The sequence below is a fragment of the Amblyraja radiata genome, chromosome 23, assembly GCF_010909765.2.
Source record: "Amblyraja radiata isolate CabotCenter1 chromosome 23, sAmbRad1.1.pri, whole genome shotgun sequence".
NCBI classification, from domain to species: domain Eukaryota; kingdom Metazoa; phylum Chordata; class Chondrichthyes; order Rajiformes; family Rajidae; genus Amblyraja; species Amblyraja radiata.
In genome coordinates this window covers 17,314,006-17,338,366 of record NC_045978.1, presented here as the reverse complement: position 1 = coordinate 17,338,366, position 24,361 = coordinate 17,314,006, and the positions used below count along the sequence as shown (strand labels likewise).

At 39.2% G+C, this 24,361-nt stretch overlaps 2 protein-coding genes across 3 annotated transcripts in view; both read right to left on the bottom strand.

Moving 5' to 3' along the window:
* cdk5rap1 (CDK5 regulatory subunit associated protein 1) lies at positions 1–20,148 on the bottom strand. Its single transcript, XM_033041622.1, has 13 exons — positions 19,810–20,148; positions 18,301–18,404; positions 17,000–17,034; positions 16,563–16,663; positions 15,229–15,439; positions 13,868–13,988; positions 11,467–11,697; positions 11,038–11,135; positions 8,872–8,927; positions 6,511–6,641; positions 5,103–5,252; positions 1,760–1,900; positions 1–447 (listed from the first exon to the last, which is right to left on the bottom strand). Exons 1-13 carry the CDS (start codon positions 20,084–20,086, stop codon positions 340–342), a joined length of 1,764 nt encoding a protein of 587 aa, XP_032897513.1. The 5' UTR covers positions 20,087–20,148; the 3' UTR covers positions 1–339.
* Positions 20,149–22,725: 2,577 nt separating this feature from the next.
* The window catches only part of LOC116986259 (bactericidal permeability-increasing protein-like), a 55,950-nt gene continuing 54,314 nt past the window's right edge, over positions 22,726–24,361 (bottom strand). For both annotated transcript variants that reach the window (XM_033041619.1, XM_033041621.1), the window contains one exon: positions 22,726–23,030. In XM_033041619.1, the coding sequence (XP_032897510.1) occupies positions 22,992–23,030 (39 nt within the window). In that variant the 3' untranslated portion in view covers positions 22,726–22,991. The remainder of the gene's footprint in view (positions 23,031–24,361) is intronic.

Genomic DNA, 24,361 nt, shown 5'->3' with positions numbered 1-24,361 from the left:
TAACTTTTTTTAAATAATTTATTTTTAATCATCAGGTTAATGCACATTGACATTGTGGAAATATTTTAGGTTGCAATACCTAACAATCACATATTCTATTTTTTTAAATAACATCTTAAATGTGTGCAAGGAAACTCAGCATCAAGATTTTTGAAATCAAATGGCACAAAAACACATTGTTGCTGTGAATTGCAAATGATATGTACTTCCTCTCATGAAAAATTGCATTCGGTTCCTCCTTCCTATCCTCAGGAAAGTTTTGTGGTAAAGTATACTTTATACTTTCTCCAGTCACCCTTCATTACATAAAACTTGGATCAACTCCAGTCCTGATCAATGCTATTGTCCATTACTGACGGTCTTCAATTCTGTCACCTTTGTTGATTTGCTCAAGGTTGTAAGGCAAATAGGAATACCCTTTAAACTTTGGGAATTGGCTGATGTTATCTGAAAAAGAAAACATTTGAATCATATATTTGTCCATAAATATAAAAGTTGTATTTTATTTATATTTTTCTATTATTGCAAATTTCTTCTCAGGTTTAAGGGGATGGTGACTCTGAGAATGCACATGTTACCACAGTTGTTCATAGTGAACAGCTTACTACCCAGTTTTGTTTCCTACAAGACAAAACTATATAACAGAAGTGGTAACAACTCATTATTTTTTTATGAGCTCAATGCTTTTTATACATACTTTGAAAGGGAGAACAATAACACGTCTCTTTGCGCCCCAATAAAGCTCCTGACAACCCTGAGATCTTAGTTTCAGAGGTCGATCTCAGTGTGTCCTTCAAGCGGGTTAATCCACGCAAAGTGTCCTGCCCAGACGGCATACAAATATCTTTGGGGGGCAACTGGCAGGTGTACTCAAGGACATCTTCAAACTCTCACTTCTGCATTCTGAATTCCCATCTACTTCAAAAGGACATCTATCATATCAGTGCCCAAGAAATTCATGGTGACTTGACTCCATTACCATTGTTGGTAGCATTTACATCTACCCCACGGAAGTGCTTTCAGGGGTTGGTTATGGTGCAAATCAATTCCTGCCTCAGAAATAACTTGGATCCATTTCAATTTATCCATCACAATCAGTCTACAGCAGATGCCATCTCACCGTCTCTCTACTCTGCCTAGACCATTTGGATGACAGGAACACATACATTCATAGACTACAGCTCAACATACAGCACAATAATTCCCCTCCAAACTCTTCACCAAGCTCCAAAACCTGGGCCTCTACACCTCCCTTAGCAACTGCGTCCTAGATTTTCTCATCAGCAAACTTCACTCAGTGCTGATCAATAACGACATCTCCTCCTTACTGATCATCACAATACTGGTGTTAATGAAAGAACTGCAGATGCTGGAAAAAATCGAAGGTAGACGAAAATGCTGGAGAAACTCAGCGGGTGAGGCAGCATCTATGGAGCGAAGGATAGATGCTCTATAGATGCTGCCTCACCCGCTGAGTTTCTCAGCATTTTTGTCTATCACAATACTGGTGCACTCCAAGGCTATGTACTCGCCCCCCTGCTCTACTCTCTTTACACCCAGGATTTTGTGGCTAAGCACATCAAGGCTACTACTACATTGTTGGCCTCAGTCACAAGCTGTATTATCTATCTACTGAATTTGTTCTGCTGCTTGGTTGAGAATGTTTACATTCTTGATGTACCATTCCCCATATATGAAAATTTCAAATCATCTATCACACCTAATCAATGCTCTTGAATAATATCAACAATTCACTTACTTGGACTGATATGTAATCCCCAGGTTTGATAGAAACAAGCATATCAGATGACCAATCACATGGTATCACCAAATTTGGAAATATTACTTTAATGTTACCATCATTTCTTCCACACAATTCTACCTTAGATCGCTTACTAGCCTGTGAACAAATAACAACATTTAGCAATTAGTAATGGGCATATTAATGGCAGAAAATCTATCTCTATTCATGGACATTTACACAAATACATGAACGTAAAGTTTCAAAGTAGTGATCATTCTTAACAAAAGGTGATAGGAAGAAAACATTCACATTACTACCTAATGGAAGTTTAAATAAAATTAGGATAATCATAGGCAGACTAAAGATTTGAACATGTGAGAAGTACAATTAAATGATATCCTCTCAAAGTACTTTATAACCTGCTTTAGTGAAGGTCCTTTACTAATATGGAAAGTAATGCACAAAGGAAGTAACTGGTTCCTTCCTCCCTTCACTGAGTAAACTGAGTGATTTACGGTTGCGGAAAAAAAGTCAGCTGTCTCAACAAGTTAAGCCACTTTCAAAAGGAAACTACTGTAATGCCTATTAAAGGAAATGCATTGGAAATCCTGATGCAGTAGTAACTCCAAATTGTGATGGAATCCATTGTGAAGTTTGACAAAAAATTGATTGTGCAATTTGTTGTGGAAAATTGTTGAAAACTAGGTTTCAAGAGTCAAAAAACACAACTGGTTGAACTTCTGGAAACTAAAGTTCAAAAAACATTAACAGGATTTACCAATGAGAAAAAGCTTTGGTATTTAGTACTTAAATGAGATTTAGCTTGCTTTTATGATCTTATCTAGACCAAGTGGGACCCGTTGGGCCCCGTTTCCCCCAACGCAATATTCCACCACTCACCCATAGCACCCAACTGAACAGGCGAGGCTGACAGTTCCCGTTGTGACACCAGAGATTCTCGTTGTGATGCGAGTCACGGCAACCCTCCCCAATTGCGCCTTTCCATCCTTCTTCCGACCCCTATCCTCTTCCATTTCCCCTCATCCCCCAATATTCCCTGCACCTCCTCTTCACCCTCCCTCTTGTTCCCCCTCCTCCTCCTCTTCCCACTCCCTTTCTCACCTCTCCCTTCTTCTCCTTTCCCCTACCCTGTCACTCCCTCCATAACCCATCTCCCCTCCCAACCCCCATCTCCCTCCTCCCCCACTCACCCCCCCTCATCCCACTCTCCCCTCCTCCCCCACTGCCATCCTCTCCCTCTAACCTCCACTCCCTACCTGCCCCTCCTCTCCCTCTATCCCCCCCTGCTCCCCCATACTCCCTCCTCACCTCCCGCACTTTCCCCTCTCTCCCATCCCTACCCACTCCTCTCCCCCTATCCCCCTGCTCCCCATTCACCTCCACAACGAAAATCACAATGTTTTTTTTAAATGAAACTTCCCCCCTATCCCCACCTCCCCCCCCCCACAATGACAACTGTGATTTAAAAAAAAAAAGGAAGCCCTCCCTATCCCATCTCCCCACAATGAAAATCACGTTTTTTCTTTAAAATAACCTAAACACAATGTTTGCTGTTCATGAAAATGGAAGAATTTGATTAAAACTGATTTTTTTTTACTTAAATGAGATTTGGGATCCCATTGTGATCTAATTGTGAATGCAAACGGAAGAATTTGAATAACGGATTTTTGAAAATCGCGATTTATGTGGTGGGATTTTGGAATACCACGCACACATACAAACAAACAAGATGAGAGTTTTAGTATTATATAGATGATGACCAGATATTTGTACTTACAAATCCCTTTTTTCCTCTATCCCAGTTAAAGGATTATTTACAGCAATGTGTGATCTTCCAAATAACCAATCTCAAACCAATCTAGAAGAATGGGAATAGTGAAGATGAGCAAAATGGTGGGCAGATATAGTGTGGCATGGCCCCTTCCTGTTCATGTGACTATGGTTAAATAATAGATTTTCAGTTGCCATTTTAAAAGAAACAGCAAACTGTGCTGTGCTTCTGAATTTGTAGGCCTTGGAGCTTGAATTTATCTTTTTTGAGAAGGAAATAGAATAATAGTTACAAGAGATATCTACCCGATTCAATTTTGTATGTCATCGAATGTTAATAAAAATGTATACTACAGGTGTTAATAAAATGTATATGGCAGGCAAAAATGTTTGTAGATAGAAAATTTCAAATTCCCCAGCAAATCACTATCTGACGGCATGGTGGCACTAGTAGTAGAGCTGCTGCCTCACAGTGCCAGAGACTCTGGTTCCATCCTGACCTCCGGTGCTGTCTGTATGTTTTCATGTTCTCCCTATCACTGCATTGGTTACCTCTGGGTCCACTGCTTCCTCCAAATCCCAAATATATGTAGGTTTGTAGATTAATTCTGTAAATTGCTATTAGGGAGTGGATTAGAAAGTGGGATGACATAGAACTAGTGTGAATGGGCAATCAATGGTACCTCTGCTTCTTTCTCCATTGTATATTTCTTTTTAAGTACGTGCTATTTAAAGCTACTCAGAGGTAATAAATTCCACATTTTCTCCATTCTTCATATAAACAATCTTCTTAATTTACTGGTTAGTTCATTGATGATTATAGTTTCTGATTTGTAAATACATCTTCTTTGCCTGCAAATTAAAACCTTAAATAATTTGAAAAACATCTATTAAGTTGCTCTTTAATCTTCTAATATCAGATAGGACCAATTTGTTCATTTTGTTGATGGATGTATCTAACATTTCTAGAACTATGCTCTAAATCATTTTTGAATCCTTCCAAACTTTTAGCCAGAATACATCAGCCAGAACTGCATATAATACTCCAAGGTACACAAAAAAGCTGGAGAAACTCAGCGGGTGCAGCATCTATGGAGCGAAGGAAATAGGCAACGTTTCGGGCCGAAACCCTTCTTCAGACAATACTCCAATGCCACTTTAAATTTTGCCTAAAATACCATAGTCGTTAAACAAATAACAGGTAATGATGAATCAGAGTACAGGAGAGATCGATAATGTGATTGAATGGTGCCAGACAATAATTTTGTTCTCAAAGACAGCACGGCCCAAAGGTGCAGTTTATTGATTTCTGGAAGGGAAAGCCAAGGATCCATGAACCCACACTCGTTGACAGAAAGGAGCTTCAAGTTCCTGGGTGTGCATATCTCTGAAGATCTGTCCTGTGCCCAGCACACTGATATAATCACAAAGAAAGCTCATCAACACCTCTACTATCTCAGAATATTCTAGGAAACTTCCTCAGAAGTTTGAGGAGAAGTTTGTTTTTGCAGCTGTTTTTAATGTTACAAGGCTCACATCTCCAACTTCTATAATTTATTCTGCTTACCCCTTCTACTAGCACGATTTGGTCAGTTCCAATAAGTTCAGTGTTCAGTTTAGTTGCCTCCTCTCGGAACACAGCAATAAGTTCTTCCAAACGACGTTGTTTAACAACTGCAGGCACGCTGTCCGCCAATCTATGATAGGCATGCGTCTTCTAGAAAAGAAAATTACAACAATTTACAAATTTTAAATTTACAATACAATTTATGTTCAGCTTCCATGGCGAGCACTGTCAGCAGAAAGCCAGGGGGAAATTAAATGTGAAGAACAATAGTAGCTCCCCAGGACTTGTATATGTCCCATCCATCTCAAAGGTATACTGCTTCCCCCTCATCTGGAAAAAAAAAATCCTACATGTATGCCAATTTCATTACGCTTTACTGAACCACAATCCCTCTACACTCCTTCAGTGTGTTAAATTGTCAACATCCAATACTGAATAAAATGGAAAACAACAAAACAATGGAAAAGCTGAAGACTTTTTGTATTGAATCCTTTTACAATCTCTTTTCTCCAAAACCCACCTCATCCTTTTCCTTGATGACTGTTTGAAATAAACCATTCATTACAATCCCATTTCATATGAGAAGCACACATTTGTTCCATCAAAGCTGCCTGCAAGCATAACATTGCTTGGGTTTGTAGCTGAAGTTTCCCCCTTTGTAATAAGACTGGACCAGGCTGATATTTGCCTGGCCAGCCTTTCACTGTCCAATATCCATAACTTGAGCTCGCTCACCTGAATCTCTGCTGCTTATCTCCTAATTTAAACACAATTCTATTTAACGATCAACTATGTTGACTTTCACTCCAGTGCCATCTCAATTTAACAATGTTTAATCATGTTTTCAAAAGAAATCCATTGCCTTATTACCCTACACCTGTCCTCATCATTCATCAGAAACTCCTGCAAAATCTCTGTGCTTCTTTAAATCTGGATCTTGATGCAGTCAGTTTTAATTCCACCATCACTGCCATATTTGCAATCAGCTACCCAAGACTTAAACACAGGAATTCCCATCCTAAAATCCAGTATTCTACCTCCTTTTCCATCTTCCTGCAATATTCTTTTGTCCAGGCTTTTAATCATCTGCCCCAATATCATCATGTGTGGATTGTTGTCAAACCTTACTTGACAATGATGCTGCTAAATTCTGCGATGAGAAGGATATGATACAAATAAAAGTAACTGTTGTTAAAAGCTTTTCAAAATAACAAATAGGTAGTAAAGGATTCCAAATGTTTAAATTGTGCATCCAAAAGACACCTCAATTTGTTTGTGAAAAAAAAAATCAAAAGAGGTGAATAAATCTACAAATGAAAAATATGGGTACAGTTTTATTACAAAATACACGTTACAAATACAAAACCCTGGAAACAAATGAAAAGGTCGAGTAATTTGTGAAACTCACTTTTCGCATGCTGTAGGCAAAAAGATATCCCACATTATATCGGACCTGTCGAAGAAGAGCTATAGTCTGCAAGTGATCATCTTCTGTTTCCCCACAAAATCCAGCAATGAAATCGCTACTTAAGCTTACACCTGTTAGTATAATAAACATTGCAATAAGAAATTTATCTGACATGCAACTATCAAATGATCTATACTATTAAGGACCTTAATTACTGGTCCATTCATGTATTTCAGAATCTTAAAACTCACAATCTGTAAAATGCTCTCCCACAGACACACCCTCCACTTGCCTGGCTGTATTCTCAATGATTAAGTTTACAGTTGCTTGTGCAATATAAGATTAACATGCAAATAACAAGCTCCATTATAAAAAAGTGACTGGTCTCATATCGAACAGAACTGCACATGCAAATGTTACATTATACAAAAACCTAGCTGGGTCAAACCCAACAGTTGGTTTTGAATTATAACTATAACTTGGTCAATATAAAGCTACAGCCCTTCATTATCATTAATTTCTTCCCCAATCTCCCATTAGCTGCAGCTGACCCTCATATCAGATTACTGTAGATGGGCAAAAAGTTCAAACACTTGGGAGAGAGTATATCAAAGGCAAGTGGATAACCAAGGAAAGGGACCAAAGTGATAATTTGTCTATTGTGCTAGAGGATATGCGAGGTCTTAAATGCGAGGAGGAGGAGGAGCCATCTTGGTGAACGGCTGCTAGCAGCAGCCGTCCGTCTTAAATTCGTTTTTTTTCTAGTTTTTAGTGAGTCCTGTTTTTTTGTTTGTAGGGGATATGGTCTTTTAATGTGGGGGGGTAGGTGTTAATTTATTTATAGGTCCCTACCTGGTCGGTGTGGCAGCCTTTTTTCTGGGCTGCCCGTCGACCCGTCGTCGTGGCCTACCAGCGGGCTTGGAGCGCCGTTTCTTGGCGGGAACCACCCAGCACCTCGGCCTGGGTGGCGGCACAGCGTTGGAGCGCTGGAGCGGGCGATGCCTTGCCTGGGTCGCCGCGCTGGAGCTCTGGCGAGCTGGACCGCCGTGAGCAACACCTCCGGGCTGCGGGTTTGCGGAGCGGAGAGGCGGCGTGTGGAGAGACGGCGTGTGTAGAGGCGGCAGTGAGGAGAGCGGGGCGCCGACTTTTTCACCTGGAGCCTAGGAGCGCCAAACCGGCGCGGCCTTGTCGGCTTCGGCAGCCGCGGGCTCCAACCAAGAAGAGGCCGTTCCAAGTGGCCCAGCCGCCGAAAGGACTCTCCCGACGCCGGGGCAAGATCACCCGGTGAGAACGGCCAGGGACATCGGGCCTCCGTAGAGGCAATTGCGGTGGCCCCAATAGGCCTGACTTTGGGGTGAACATGGGGTGGGGACTGGACATTGTGCCTTCCTCCACAGTGCTATCCACTGTGGGGGGATGATTTTTTTTTTGTCTAACTGTAGTCTTGTAGGTCTGTGTCCAAGATGGCTGACGTGAAGGGAGAGTGGACGCTGGCACGAATTGGTTGCCGCTGCTCCCTCTTCACACTGTGTTTTTGATTTTCTGTTTTTGGATTGAATCCTGTTTTTGATTTGTGTCTCTGTGATGTCCTTATTGTTATATTCCGATTATATGTTTACTATGTAAGGTGTCCTTGAGATTTTGTATGAAAGGCGCCCATTAAATATAAAATTTATTATTATTAAATGAATACTTTCCACTTGTATTCACAATGAAGAACATTGCACTTGAAGAATTTAGGAAGGGAGGGTTGAATTCCAGAATAAATTACTGTTGAAAAGGAGGTATTAGATTTCTTAGCAGGTTTAAAGATGGGTAAATCTCCAGACTGCTATGGGAAACGAGATTGCTGGAGCTTTTACTAATTTTTCTAGTTGGTCGCAAAATAGATGCTAGAGGACATGCTTTTATTCAAGAAGGGGAACAGAAGGAAGCTAGTTAATGACAGGCCAGTGAGTTTAACACATGTGTTATGGAAATCACTGGAAAAAATACTGAGGGTTAGAATTAATTCATTCTTGGAGATCCTGGGATGAATCAAAGATAGTTAATGTGGCTTTTATGAAGGGGAGACTTTGTCTGACTAATTTGATTGAACTTTGAGTTGTTATCCAAAGTATGTTCACGGTAGCAATGCAGATAATGTAGTTTAAATGGGCTTAAATAAAATCTTTGTCAAGGCCCCATATATGAAACTGGTCCAAAAGGTTAGAGGAAATAGGATCCTGTGTAATATGGAAAATCAGATCTGAAAATGACTTGCTAAAAAAAGGCAGAAGGTGATGGCCTAGGGTTCTGGTGATTGGAATTGCACAGGTGGTTAAGATGCTATAGATGTGCGAGATACCTAGATGAAGTTACCTGTGATGATCTCGCGTATGCGCTCAACAAGTTCCAAATATGATTCTCTAGTATACCTGTGATAAAAATAATTAAATTGTAAAATATAGTTCAGCAAAATTAACATTTATTTATCGCCTTTAAATGTGGACAAGTTATATATAGATGATGGATAAGACAAAAAGAACAATACAAGAGATGTTTTTAATTGCTTATATTCAAATTTTGAAGGAATGGAAGAGGAGGCTTTCAAAGTTGGGAAGAAAGAGTGCAAAAATGAAAGGATCAAAGAGAATACCAGCAAGTAGGAGATCGGCCACTGAAAGTGAAGTGACAATTACATTGGAGATCAGAGACAGAAGGATGAGGGCATGCACTGTTAGGTATGGCTAATAAAGGTTGTAGAATCCAAGGAGTAACGGGAATGATACAAATTGTGTAGAATTTTCAATTTTGCATGCTGAAAGCCATTTCAAGTCCACGAGACACATTTGGAATATGAGAAACAAAACAAGTGTGGATGAGTCAGCATTGGTCATTAATTGTGAATTTTCACAGGATGTTTAACTTATCACATAACTGTATTTAATTCCCCAATAGCTTGCCTTTGATGCAATAAAGTGCACGGAATGACGAATCCAGATTTGCTACACAAAGAGATGGAGTGAAGCTTGAGACTACATGAAGCTCATATTCCAAGTTCAAATTAAATGAGACTAGAGTAGATCAGCACAAGTGGCAGGAAAATTATGCACTGATAGGCTCACTTCTGTGTTGTGCCACTCTATGACGTTATCTAGGTTACATAAAGGGCCTGTCCCACTTGGGCATCATTTGCGCGTCACACAAGTGGGCGCGCGAAGATTTTGCAAAATCCTGGGTCGATCGCGTGTCACTGCCTACACCACCACGTCTCACCATGCGCGCGTCACGTGTAAATGATGTTGCGTCATGTGTCGTGACGCGTAAATGATGTTGCGTAAATGACGCTCAAATAACGCCCAACTGGGACAGGCCCTTTACTTATTGTGTTCAGGAAAGGATTTTTTTTTCCTTTTATATACGGCACTACGAGTTGATATTTTAGAATTAATTCATACCACAACTTCAGTATTAATGTCAAATGTCCTCTATATTGTAATTGGTAATAATAAGCTACAACATTAGCTGACTACTTCCTAGAATTTAGTAATTACACAGCTTCAAGAGAGTTTGATATAACTGATTCAATGAGGCTCAATTTTCCATGAGATAATCAAATAAGAGTTTCATCTTAATCCCAACATTTGCATTTGAACTGCAGGAATAAGAGCTCCAACAGCATGAATGCAGGTAGGGGCTTTGCCTTAATTGTGACCATCTTCAAGAAAGGTCTATTGCAGTATTCAGAGGTAGTTCCTTCCTCGGCTGAAAGGAAAATCACTGTAAGAACAGCATGACCAGCTATCAATTTACAGTGAAAGACAAAGTGGTGGAGTAACTCAGCAGGTCAGGCAGCACATCTGGAGAACGTGGATAGGCGACATTCCTCATCAAGACCCTTCTTCAAACTAATAGTAAGATGGTTTGTGGGGGGAGGGGGAGAGAACAAAGCGTGAGGAGAGGAGGGGCAAGACAAAATGTGGCAGGTAAGAGGTGAACACAGACAAGGGGGGGGGCTTTGATAGGCAGGTGGTTAGACAATAGACTGATGAAGAAAATACAGAAGGTGTGACACAAAGGATTAAAGAGTGCAAATTGTCTTTTCATGGGAATAAATACAAAAGAAGCTTAGGCTAGGTAGGCTTTTAACACCTTGATTAACTATGATGAGACCATGCAGAAGTCATGTCGCCAACTGTAGGAAGAACATCCATCCACCCATCCCATATCTTTGAACACCTGTGTAGTCTCCCAAAGCATACTTCAGCCATCTTATAATTCACAGAACAGAGTAGAAGCTCATCATGCCCATCCAAAGGAATTGCTTACATAAAAAAGCCTCACTACAAATTGTACTATAATTATACACAAAGAATATACTAATTTAAAATAATGCTACCAATCCTGTGGCAGAAATTCAGAGTATTAGGACTGTTAGAATAAATAGTACAAAAATAGTCTATGAAGATCTATGCGATTGTCTGGTCACTTACACAAGTATTGTTTAACAGAGGAATCAATAATAATGAACACAAAGTAGTATACCCTCGTCTCATGGCTTCAAGTATGGCAGTGCTTCCACTTTGTGCTGGCAAATGGATCTGTTTGCAAATGTTGCCTCTCTCCTTGATAAGTTGTAAAACCTGATAAGTGTAATTAAAAGTGTGAAAAAATGTCACTCTTCAAAATCAATGATAGTATGCTCATAATATTGAAGCAAAAGATTCAGATGTCCCTCAACTCTAGTTACAACACAATCATGCAGATGTTTTTGAGACAAGGCAAAATTACATCTTTAGCAATTACTAAAGATTGCCCATCTTGACAATAGCAATATCTTGATGAAATTGTGTAATCGTATAGGAGACATGAAATAACAAATACATTACAGATGCCACCTTACCTAAGGTTCATGTTTTGTGGACATTTAACATTATTTCTACCTAAAAAGAGCAAGTATAATGGCGACTCTACCTCATCTGGGAAATCCTTAGGGTGAGGTGACGTGAAACGGATTCTCATCTCAGGATCAATCCTTGAAACCTGATCCAATAAGCAAGCAAAACGCAAACCTCCATGTTTGTTCCTGTATATGGTACTAAACCCTCGGCTCAGATGTGTCGGTTCCCTTGTATGAAACTGAATCTCTGAAGTATCACAGTAACTGTTGACATTCTGTCCTAGTAGCGTAACCTCCTTTACTCCCTGCAAACAAGGGGCATAATTATATTCCATCAGATTCTTTGTTAGTTTAATTTAGAGATGCAGCACAGAAACAGGCCCTTCGGCCCATCAAATTGCTCCGACCAACAATCCCCGTACACTAGCACTACCCTACACACTAGGGACAATTTAACCAATCCAATTAGCCTACAAACCTGTACGTCTTTGGAGTGAGGGAGGAAACGGGAAGACCCAGAGAAAACCCACTCAGTTACGGGGAGAACGTCCAAACTCCATACAGGCTAGATCGAACCTGGGTCTCTGGTGCTGTAAGGCAGCAACTCTACCGCTGCGTCACAGTGCTGCCCTTCTACATTAATCTTTGCACGTAGAAAAGCTGTACAATAAAGTTTATTATTAGTCACATGTACCAAGGTATAGTGAAAAACTTTGTTTTGCAAGTAATTCAAACAGATCAGATACACCATACATGAATAAAATCAAGTCAAAGTCAAGTACAATAGATAGAACAAAGGGGAAAATACAGAGTGCAGAATATAGTTCCCTGCACTGTAGTGTACCAGTTCCAGAGACACAGCCTAATGTTTACAAATGGGGCAGAGGTAATCGAACAGCAGCCCATGTTATGGACAAACTGTTCAGAAGCCTGGTGGTGCGTGCTTTCAAGTTTCTGTTTCTTTTGGCTGATGGGTGCGGGACTCAATTAAAGAGTCAAGAGAGATACAGCACAGAAACAGGGCTTTCGGCCCACAGAATCAATGCCAGCCTTCTCCCACTCATTGAATTTAACTCATTTTTATTTTATACTCCAAGATACCAGCCCGCAAAATCGGCCGCAAAAGTTAGCTTTGGAACGGATCTGTCGTTCTCCGGATGAGCTGGAGCTCCAGAACCCCAGCCACACTGGGAAATCCGACCTGCCAATCAGTGCAGATGTGGGCTATGGGAACGGATCTGTCGGGTGTGGCCGAGCTGGAATTCCAGAGCCTCAGCTGTAAAGGGCAAATTTGATCAACTGATCTGCGCAGAAGTCTTGATTAGGTTGAGATTGGCCACCTCACCCGGCCCAGGCGCCACATTTTCGGGGGGACTTCTGGGGGGTGAATTTTAAGTGTGCTCTTGTAATTTTGTCCAGATTAAAGGAGATGTCGGACCGTCAGTTCCCGGAATATCGATGGTGGACCTGTGTATATACCAGTTGGTAACATAAATTTATGCCACAGAAATTGCTAAGTGTTCTTGGGGTGGTTTCAGTAGGATCAGCAGTATCCATCTTCAACACTGTCTTTGTCCCTGGTCTTGCAGTCACATTATCATCCATGCAAAGACCACCACACACCTGACTACTTCCATAGATGACCAAGTTCAACAATGAAAAGAAACAGGTATTCCTTCTTCATTTAATCATTTCAGTTTGTATCAAGTGATTTACAATATGAAGACAGTTAAAAATTGTAAATGTATATTGTTATAAACAGAAGCATTATTATTTCAGTATTTTTACCAATTACTTCTCCATTTTAATCTAATTGATTCATCAGAATGTCACTTAGGCGGCTTTCCACTTTACATCTAGTCCATCAGCTTTAAGTTAGACATGGCTCAAGTGTGCAGCATGACTGATACACTTCAATGGAGTCGCAAACCATGATTAAAATGGTTTGTTTTCTTTATTCATTTTAATTAATTTAAATATTTTAAATTAATTCATAGCACTTGCTATGCTTTAAGTATTTAAAAAAATAATTCAAGTCCTTTTGACCCATTTAAAAAAATCTGCTAGAGACATTTAACAGTAATTGACAGCAAATTGTGAAAAGCACAAAGTGGTCCAGAATGGGATCTTGGAATCTACCATCCTAGGCCCAGCTGCCATTTCTTCAGCCTCACACGTTGACCAAAGAACTGAGGCTGTCGGGAAAATGGGAACAGTAGAGTCATACAAATAAGGGAAGCAAGTGCTGGTAACTAGCTAAACCAAGATAGACCAGCACATTGTTCGCAGGCAATTTGTGAAATTACATACAATGCAAACCAGCTATTTCAGAGTAATTTTAGGAAATAAAATTTGACAAATTACTTAAAAGCAACTGGAAAAAACTATTTACTGTATGTTTTTTTAATGTTGGATTTTTAAAAACTGCTGATGCTTTCCGTTCATTTAAAGATATTTTTTCAAAATAGTGTTTACCTGGTCTGAAAGGATTCTGACTTCTTGCGAAATGGAAGAAATTGGTCTACTTCTCTCTCGCCCACGTGTGAAAGGAACAATGCAATAGCTACACATGTTATTGCATCCCCGCATGATGGAGCTAGAACAAGGAAATGCTTTGTTTCAGCTAGAAACTGTCCATTTCGACAGTACTATGATAGCATCGTCGAGCAATTATCATGGAACAAATAATAACCGGCCAGCTAAATAACCACGTATTTACAGAATCAATGTTACATTAAAACAATAGGCAAGAAAGCACGAGCTTTGAAGTGACTCCAGCTTTGATGCAAATCATTAAGATACAGGAAATACTAGCTAAATTAATAAGGTGGATGTTAAGATCCCAGTCACCGTGTGCACAGTGGGGCCCACTGCTCTTGTGAATGCAGAGGTGACAGCTTTGTTCTGATAAATTTGGAATTCATAGATCACATGCATCAGTGGGACTGTGTGGTTTGGAAAGAAACAAACATTTTGGTGGTGTTCCACTGGACTGGCTTCCCTTGCCATAAAGAATAGAGTCTGTAGATTTGAAAAATGCTGGTGAAAACCTTTCAGTGGAACTTTATTGTCATGTGTACCTGGGTACAGCAAAATTCCCTTTTTGCATACAATTCTGTAAAAATCTTACTATATACACAAGTACAATCATACTTAAGTCCAAGAGTATAAGAATAGTAGATTACACATTGGCAGTACACAGAACTCTGCACTTTTCTTGCTTCATCTTGCACCCTGCCATTCAGTTATTAAAAAGTCTTAACTTGGCCGTCACAATTTTTTGCAGTGTATCTGGTTAATGTTGCTATGGTGTGGCATTGCAGTCAAGCCACATGCTGTTCCTTGGAGTTAAAGTACATAACTATAGTTAAACTCTGTAGTTTAAGTACACATGGAGCCTCACTCACTCAGTATTTTATAAATCTGTGACTTTCACTGTATAGTAAATACAAAGGCTTTTGGATGTCAAGAGGTGAGTCACTCACTGCAAAGTATCTAGCCATTGAACTAATTGCTATTTTACAATTTATACGTTTATAATCAATGGCAATCTCCCAAGATAATCATAGTGAGGGATTTAGGGGGGAAGATGTGAATGAATTTGAACACTAAGCAATCATCAGGCAACATTTCACTTCTAATGATAAAGTGAAGGTCGCCAATTAAACAACTGTAGATGGCTGTGCATAGGACACATCTCTGCAGAATTCCTGCAAATGTCTAGTAGCTGAGATAATTAACAACAATTACAGCTACTTTTCTTTATCAGTTCCAGACAGTGGAGAGTTGTTTTCTATTCATTATGCAAAAATTGATAAACTGGGAATCACACTTACATGAATGCGGTTTTTGTCTTGGAATTTACATGAACGGGCATGACATCTGCATAGGTCTCATCCAGTGACAACAAAACATTCACAGCCTTTTGACCTGTTTCAGCAACTGTCAGAAGTCTGGGAAGATCACGGTAGGAATCGGGCCCAGCAAGAACGTCGACAAGCTTTTCTTTTTCAAGGATTTCCTCTTTCAGCCTCTCAGCCATGCAACCTATCATAAATTAGTAACAATATTATTTGATTTGATTTCCACCTTGGAAGAACTTGGTAATATGTTTTTTGCCTAAATTACTCCATAATTTTCACATGAATATTTAAATTTTAAACAAATATGGCTAGTATTTAATAAAAATGCTTTATTGGATTAAAAAATAAACTACTGGAAGAACTCTGAAGGTTGTGATCTACTGGGTATAGCAGTATGTATCGGCATATTTTGATTCAACTTCAAGTCAAAATTAAAGTATATACTTTTGTCATATTTCCAGTCCAATTTATTCATGCATTATAAAAAAAAGAAAAACAGATTATTATATTCTTGTACTAGACACTCGTGTCAAATTAAATTGATGCAGAGTTCAGCAACTTTATCTGGTGCTTGTGGCTATGTTGTTAAGGAGCTCAATGATGTTGATTGATATGCTGGAGTCTAAATGGTTAACCACCTTGATCTCACATGCATACTGAATAAAATGTGCAAGCCTAAGATGATATGGCACCTTATTCTCCACTGCACTCATTGTTGAATTGAGTAAATTTTATTTTATTTTTTTTAAACTTTAAATCATCTAAACTCATTGGAACGTTTGTTCTTTTAAAAAGACTCCAACATAAATCATTAAAAAGCTAAAAGCCTATGATGGCAGTGAACTGTCAAAAGTCATCAGGGGATTTTGGGATGGGGCCTCAGAATAGGTTGTTACTTGCCACTTACGAGTTTTCTCCAACTCAAGGAATGCCTTAGTGGGTAAAGGAACAGCTAGTCCAGAAATATTAAGTCCAGCTAGGTGGCAGGCACAGAGTCAGAAACAGAACATAGAACAGCCAGAGGCTTTAAAAACATTCATTCTTTTCTTAAACCTGTTTCATGCATTCACTTCAATCTGTGCCAGGTAGTCTGTTCTGCCTTCTTTCCATATTGTATTTCCACATTATCTTTACATGTTACTTAAGTTCCCATAGCTGTTTTGAAATTATTTTCCTCCTTTGTCCCATAAACAAAAAGTGTCAATATATAGCTGTCGCTGTGATTACATTGGTCATCTTGACAATATCTTGCTGAAATTGGATAATTGTTAAGGAGACATGAAATAACATTACAGATGCCATCTCACCCAAGATCCCTATTTTAAGTGGTACTTGTGATTTTGCTCGGTTGGATTTTAGTGCAGCAAGCTGCTTCAGCCTTTTCCAGATGGTTTGTTCTGCCTTCTCTCTGAAAAAGCAAAAGTCTTATGATGCATTTTACAAATTATCTTTCTCACAGACTAAAGATGCAAGTTAGCTTCAAGTTATTTTGCACCATCCCCTTGTAGGTAACTAATCAGAGTATTACTGATCAGTTAAATTAAGAATTGTACACTTATTATAAAACTGCTTTCATATAAAAGCCAGTGGTTGTAGGCTCAGTTGAGATTTTGCACTACCTGTCCAAAAGGCACCACCACTTATTGAATTTGCCCTAAATTTAATTTGAATAAGCTTAGATGACAATTAGTATTCCCGGTTAAAAATGATAATGGCATAAAACAAAAAATATTGAAAATTATACCTGATTGAACATGTTACAAGTAAAATCACATCAGCCTGCAACAACAAAAAATACAAGTCAGATAATTTTTCAAAGGTTTATTGGGTTAACATGATTGAAAATCTTTTGTAAACATGCAGCATAGGTACTTTATTTCAAGGCTAGAGAAGTTTCACACCTGAGCAAGTTTCTGTGTAAAACATTGGTTTTATATTTTTCTTTGCAAGTCTTTTAGTCTTGTTATTGACTGGTGCCAAGGCAGTCTTCTGCAACTGAAATTTCATTCAAACTTATGTCACATTGCAAAACATGATAATAATTTGGAAAACTAAACACAATTGGAACCAGTTATGTACTGGAGTACTTTAATAACTCGGCATGGACTCATGCAGAAACACCATTTTGTTGATTTTAAATGGTATTCAAGAATTTCTATGCCACATATTATAATACTGCAATCAATGAAATATATATTATAATCTATTAAAAAAAAAACACAAGTCAGTTAAAAGTTGTTAAAGTCATTTATTCTGGATACCAAGCAATTCTATTACTTTAGTTTTAAAAACGACAACGAAGACTTGCATATCTCGCCATCATTATTGAGCAGCAAGTAAAAATGGTAAAAAAACACGGGGAAAGATACACATTGTGTGATGGGAGAAACAGATTTTAGATAAGTGCATTAAGTAGGAAAATGTTGGAGCATATCTGGCAAAGCTAAGGTGAATCAATGTTCTCGTGCACAGGAAGTTAACAGAGCCAACTGGGGCAGGGACAATGGGAATGGGATGCTTTGTGCAGCTGGGAATGTAAGAGATGCTATGTTGGACACATTTTATTATAATTAATTTGGAAACAGGAAAACTGGCTGATAGATTGTAAAATCCTTGGTAGGGAATGTGAAAATCTGACAAATCCATGAAACAATGCAATGTTCATTCTATTGAAGATGGTGAAACTACACTGTTATCACAGTTAATTTTAAATACTTCCACTTCCTTGTCCATTCAATAAATTAATTCCCCGCAAGCTCCAAGAATCTAACAAGTTTATTCATATCTAATATCACTACAAATTAAAAAGACATAACAAATTACAAAATTGGATATTGATCTGACAATATGAGGCGCAAATGCAAACTGAATCTTTTTGTTAAGTTAACTTCAGCCATTAATCTTATTTGGTTCACATCAACCTTGAACAACTTAATTTAACAACAATTAATGTTAAAAGCCTTCATTTAAAAAACATAAATCTATGCAACAATGCTAAACTGCAAACATTAAAGATAAAAAGTTGTTTATAATAATATAGATTACCTCAGTGCAGCTGGTAGCTTTCTTATAACCATTTTTCTGGAGGATGGACCAAGCAATTTCTGTGTCATTAACATTCATTTGACATCCATAGGTTTCGAAATACACTGCAAATAATAAAATAATTCAAATTCTAGAAATAAGTATTAAAACCAGGAGCAAGCATCATCACCGTGATACAGCATCATTAAATTATAAAAATAAACATTCTTCCAACCTCTACGGATGGGAGAATGCAGTTTTGCAAATATATTTCATCTTATATCAATGCATAAGCATTGCAAGGTGACTAGCAGACATTGGTATCAATTCACAATTTGATTTGATGTTAGGAAAGAACTGCAGATGCTGTTTTAAATCAAAGGTAGGCACAAAATGCTGGAGTAACTCAGCGGTCCAGGCAACATCTGTGGAGAGATTCCTTCCCTCTGAGTTATGCCCGTCCCACTTAGGAAAACTGAACGGAAACCTCTGTAGACTTTGCGCCCCACCCAAGGTTTCCATGCGGTTCCCGGAGGTTGCAGGTGGTTGCAGGTAGTGGAAGCAGATAGGGAGACTGACAAAAACCTCCGGGAACCGCACAGAAACCTTGGGTGGGGCGCAAAGTCTCCAGAGGTTTCCGTTCAGGTTTCCAAAGTGGGACAGGAGCATTACTCTACCTTTGATTTAATGTTATTTTGTGGTCTCTGTATAGCCTGCTTGTTGGCCTTAAATACAAACAGTATTGAAGTGGCTCAGTCACTCTGATTGATCGCCACAAGTACACTATTTTGGTTTAACCTATCCAGTGTCTCCTCAACTTAAATATTCCGAGCATATAGAAATGTGTATTGTGATTGTCCTCAGCATTTTATTTTACATACACCTGGGTAAGGGAACCCAGGCTATATTTTGAATTTTACAAATGATTCTAAAGCAGGCATGATAATTAATTGCAAGGGGTACATAGAGGCTTCAAACAGAACTTGGAACAGCAAGCAAATAAGCCAAAACAGAAGCGCTGCAGTACGACATAGAGAAAAAAAACGATGAGGTATGTGGGAGATGGGCAGATGAAACCCGCTGGGTGAGTGTTGGCAGTGAGGGGATGAAAATGATGCAAAACTGAACAAAGATAAAAACCCTGGCTGGACTGGTGGGAACGAGAGGGGATTGTGGGGAGGAGGGGCAGTGGGTGGTATTAAGATATACAAGGAAAGAGTAGGATAATGGTAGCGAATAGATGATCAACTATAAAAGACAAAGTATGGGAGTCTGAGAAAGGTCCTTGCATGAAACGTCACCTAACCATGTTCCCCAGTAAAGCTGCCTGACCTGCTGACTTACACCACACAGGTTATGTACTTATCTTGTAAATGAGCATCTGCAGTTCCTTGCATGACAGAGGGGTCAAAGGACATGCTAACCTCTACCACTTTCTGTAATGGCAGCCCCTCTTTTCACTCCCCTGCCTCTTTTCTACCCACGCTGCTTCAGGCAACGAGATACCGGCTAACCGAGGCCGCCACTCACCGCTCCTATTGCCGCCGGGCTCTGGCTCCCCGATCAGGTAGGGCGGCGCGTCCTCCCCCAGACCCTCCCTCACCGCCTCGCCTCTGGACGGTGGTCGAAGAAATGCCCGAAGGCCGGGTCCATCCGACAGCCTGGCGCATGGCTCGGAGCCGAGAGACGGACAGGATCTAATCACTGTCCCCGCCACGAAGGCTTGGGGTAGACATTTAACCCCTGCATTGAGCCTTGGCGGCCTACAATGCAGCAGCGTCCTCACTGCCCTCGCAGGCCCCATCATCGCCGCTGCTCATCACCAAGCAACCACCCTGTTTCACCGCGAGATGTAGCTACGGGAGCGGATGGCGGCTCCCGAGAGTTCAGCCGGCCGCCATCTTGGCAAAGGAGCGCTATTTTCTCGAGCGGCAGAGTGGTGCCATTTTTGTAAAGGAGTGTGGGCCGTTAATACCAAAGATTATAGAGCTCCTCTAGTATCTTTGGTTAATACGTCGGTTCGCTATCGTGAGAGACATTTCTGGAAACCAAGCGAACAAGATGCAAGCTAAAGCTTGTTATGAAAACCAGCAAAAAGTCGAAAAATGCCTGATTTGCAACAATGCAATTTTGAAAAGTGGAATTTCAATTTTTACCAAGGAGGTCATCAGTAAGGGCGATTTAACACATATATGGAATTGTGAAATCGTGAGACAGTTTACTGTTAGTTAAACATACTCATGAGTAAGTATACAGAACAAGTTCAGAAAGCAGGCAAAACATGTAATGAAACTGCTGTTTCTTTTCAGCACTAGTCATCAGGTTTCAGTCCTTATTGCTGGTACTAGCTGTGTAGACAAGGCGCATATTCCATTCTCCTCCCACATTCCAAAGTTATTTGATTAATTGAAAATTAGCCTTTGTATAAATAGGAGCAGTGAGATCGAGGGCAGTGATTGATAGTGAGAGAAAATGTTACGGGAAAGTAGGATGAGGAATGGGACCATTGTGGTTGCTCTGAAAGCCAGCCCAAAGACATCCAATCACCATATGGAAATATGAGAAAACTCAGCATCTTTGGATAAAGAAATGTTAAGGTTTCAAGTTGATCACCTTATATTACATTTCGGAAAATGTTTATTAAACTGTAGGAGAGGAGGACAATAGAGAGAAAAACGATATGGTCTGACATCGGAAGACCAAGTCTTCCCTTTTTCTTGACCGTTGCTCCCTCTGTCCCATAATTGCCACTATTCTTACCTGTACCTCCTTTATTTGCTGTTTTTCTGATTTTACTCTCCTTCCAGGCAATTTCTCATGGCCTTATCTTCCACCCAGCAGCATTCACATGGATCACATGATTTCAGGCAATGGATCACACTCTGTAATTTCCATAACCTTCAACATGGTAGATGCAGTATATCATGGATAAAGATGAAAGTATCTGCATTATTACACAGTGGTGCAACTGGGAGAAATGTTGCCTCACTGAGCCAGAGACCCAGGTTCAATCATGACCTTGTGTGCTGTCTGTGTGGAATTTGCTTATTCTTCCTGTTAATGCATGGATTTCCTCCGGGTGGTCTGGTTTCCGCTTATGAACCGAAGATGTGCAGGTTTGTAGGTTAACTGGCCACTGTAAATTGCTCCTTGTGTGTAGGGAATGCACGAGAAAGTAGGATAATATCGAAATTGTGTGAATGAGTGATCAGTAGTCGGAGTGGGCCAAACGGCCTGTTCCATGCTGCATCTTTCAATCAATCAAGATTTCACAAGACACATCTTCCCCCTTTTCTTCACTCTGAAATCATTTTTCCCATGTCAACTCGCTGGTTCAGCTTGCCACCAATCTCTCCCATTCTCACTGCAGTTTCCCACGCAACACCAGGAAATGCAAGACCTAGCCTTTTACATTTAACCAATGTCGCAAGCAGTCCTTCTAGATTAAGCAACAGTTCATTTGCATATCTTTCAAATATTGTATTTGCTGCTCATGATGTGGGCTCTTCTGCCTTTTGGTCTGCTCTGCAAACCAAATGCAGATTGAATGAAGGTACACAAAAATGCTGGAGAAACTCAGCGGGTGCAGCAGCATCTATGGAGTGAAGGAAATAGGCAACGTTTCGGGCCGAAACCCTTCTTCAGACTGCAGATTGAATGAACCGCTTAATACAATATATCCGTGCAGACCTCATGTTAATGTGAGAACCGTCAAATATCATTTTAATTCTCTGCCCTACTCTCACTCTGATCTCTCTGTCATTGTTTCACTCCTCCACTGTTTCAAATTAAACTCTAACTTCGAGGGTGATCAACCTGAAACCAACTCATTTTCTGCCCAAGCATTCAATATTGAGTTTCCAACAATCAGTGTGTCAGTGTCAGCAGTAACCAGTTCTGGTGTGTGGTCATATATCTGGAATGTTAATGTGGTCTTTTTCTTTCCAATTATGCTGCCTGATCTGCAACATATTTCTAGCATTTTCAATTGTTTCAGATATCCAACAATTGTTTGCTTTGTTTCTCACAGTTTTAGCACATTCTTGTTTTATTTCTAACTTTTCACACCCACATGCTAACTGGATGGCTCTGAAGGTATTGCATCACTTTGAAAATCTGCGTTGGCACATGATCATAGATAGTTCCCATTCCGACATCAACATAACTGTCCTCAGCCCCTCCAGCCTCAGGGTGAGACTAAATGCAAACTGGAGGAATAGCACCTTATATTCTGCCTGGGTAGTCTATAAACAAATGGTATGAATATTGAATTCTCCAATTTCAGGTAACGCTGGTTTGCAAACTGTATTTCCTAACTAATTATGGAAGCAAGTAGCTTTGGCCCTAGCAAGAAGCCACGGGTTGTGCTTGATATTGTATTTAATGTAGTGCATCAATAGAAGTCAATTAAATCGTAACATACATCTAAAATCAAAATCAAATATTTCTATCTTTTATTTTGCATTTCAAAAATGGAACATGATTCATTTCTTATTCCAAAAATATATGCTAGCAGTACACCACAGGCACATTTATTATCCACCTTCTTTCCTTCATAATTGCAGTAAAATGTTGATGTGTTTAATTGTGGCTCATGAAAGATAATGAAGAAGTGCTTACAATAAACATGATTGTAAAGCAAGATTTAAATAATTTCTCCATGGTATTTCAATTAATGACCGTTCGGCATCATTATACAAAATTGTTGATGTTTAATAATAGGTGATATCTGTGGCAAACATAAGGAAGTTCTAAAGTATAAAGAAGAAAAACATTAAGCACATGAAATAATAATGTATTTACTTATCACACACACATTTTAATCACCTTGAAAGCATCCATCACAGTTGTTGGTGTAAATATTTCACAAATGCATATATATATTGTACTAATGAATTGCACACATTTTCATTAATTTTAAGAAAAATACATTCATAACTTTTATGATATTTAATGATCTAGAAAAACAAATACAGGAAAATAAAAAATAAAATCACAGTGTTCAAGTAGTTGCAGTAAATAAATAATTGCAATAAAAAGGTGGAACCAAAGTCAGATACATTCATTCCAACTAAATTACACTTAATGTTGCTTAATGTAGCACAATTTGAATTGTGTGGTATAATGTGGTTAATGTATACCTGGTTAATGTAGGTTAATGTATACCAAGCTAAAGTACTAACAACAAAGGTTAAAGCTATAATATGGACTGATTTGCTAATGAAAATGTAAAGGATTGAATAAGAAACACAGAAGTATCAGAAAAAGACGTGAGACGGTTATGAAACAAGGAATCTCAAAATATATATGATCAATGCAAGAAGAAAGGTATCGTAAATCTACAACCTCTGCCATTAAGAAGGGCAAGGGCTTCAGGCGCACGGGGGCAACTTTATGTATCTGGACTTCTCCAAGTCAAGCTGCCTTCATACTTTAAAAATATATAATTGTTCCTTCATTGTCATCCCATCTAAATCTTGAAACTCCATATCCAACTGAATTGTGTGAATACCTTCACCAGATGGATTTCAGAGGTTTGGGATGCACATTTTATTAATTGGGTAGGGCAATAAATTCTGGCCTTGTCAGCAATCCCCAGATACATTTAAAAAAACAACCAAATAATGACCTAATATCTGAAATGTTGGTTCAGAAATGATTGAAAAAAATTAAGATTACTTTATTGTGATAAAAAGCTTCAGATGGTGAATAAATGTAAATACGCTTCCTATTCACCACAAATTGCTGGGTGATTTGTTTCACTCTCTTGTTATTCTCGCATAAATCAAATAGAAATCTTGCACAGTTCCCCCAGCTAATGCATTTCCTAATATGATATTTGGGCTGGTTTGCCACCAATGTCAACTTGCTTGCTATAAATATTATTTTGGAGCACTAATGCATATTTAATAGCCAGAATATTCAGCTGCTACTGAATGTATCTGGACTTGTTAGTGTTCTGATGGAAGGTCAATGACCTGAAAGTTAAGATAACTTTTAAAATTCAAAGATGTTAACTGGCACGCTGAGAACTTTGACCATCTTCGTTTATTTCAGAAATCCAACATTAGTAATTCACTTT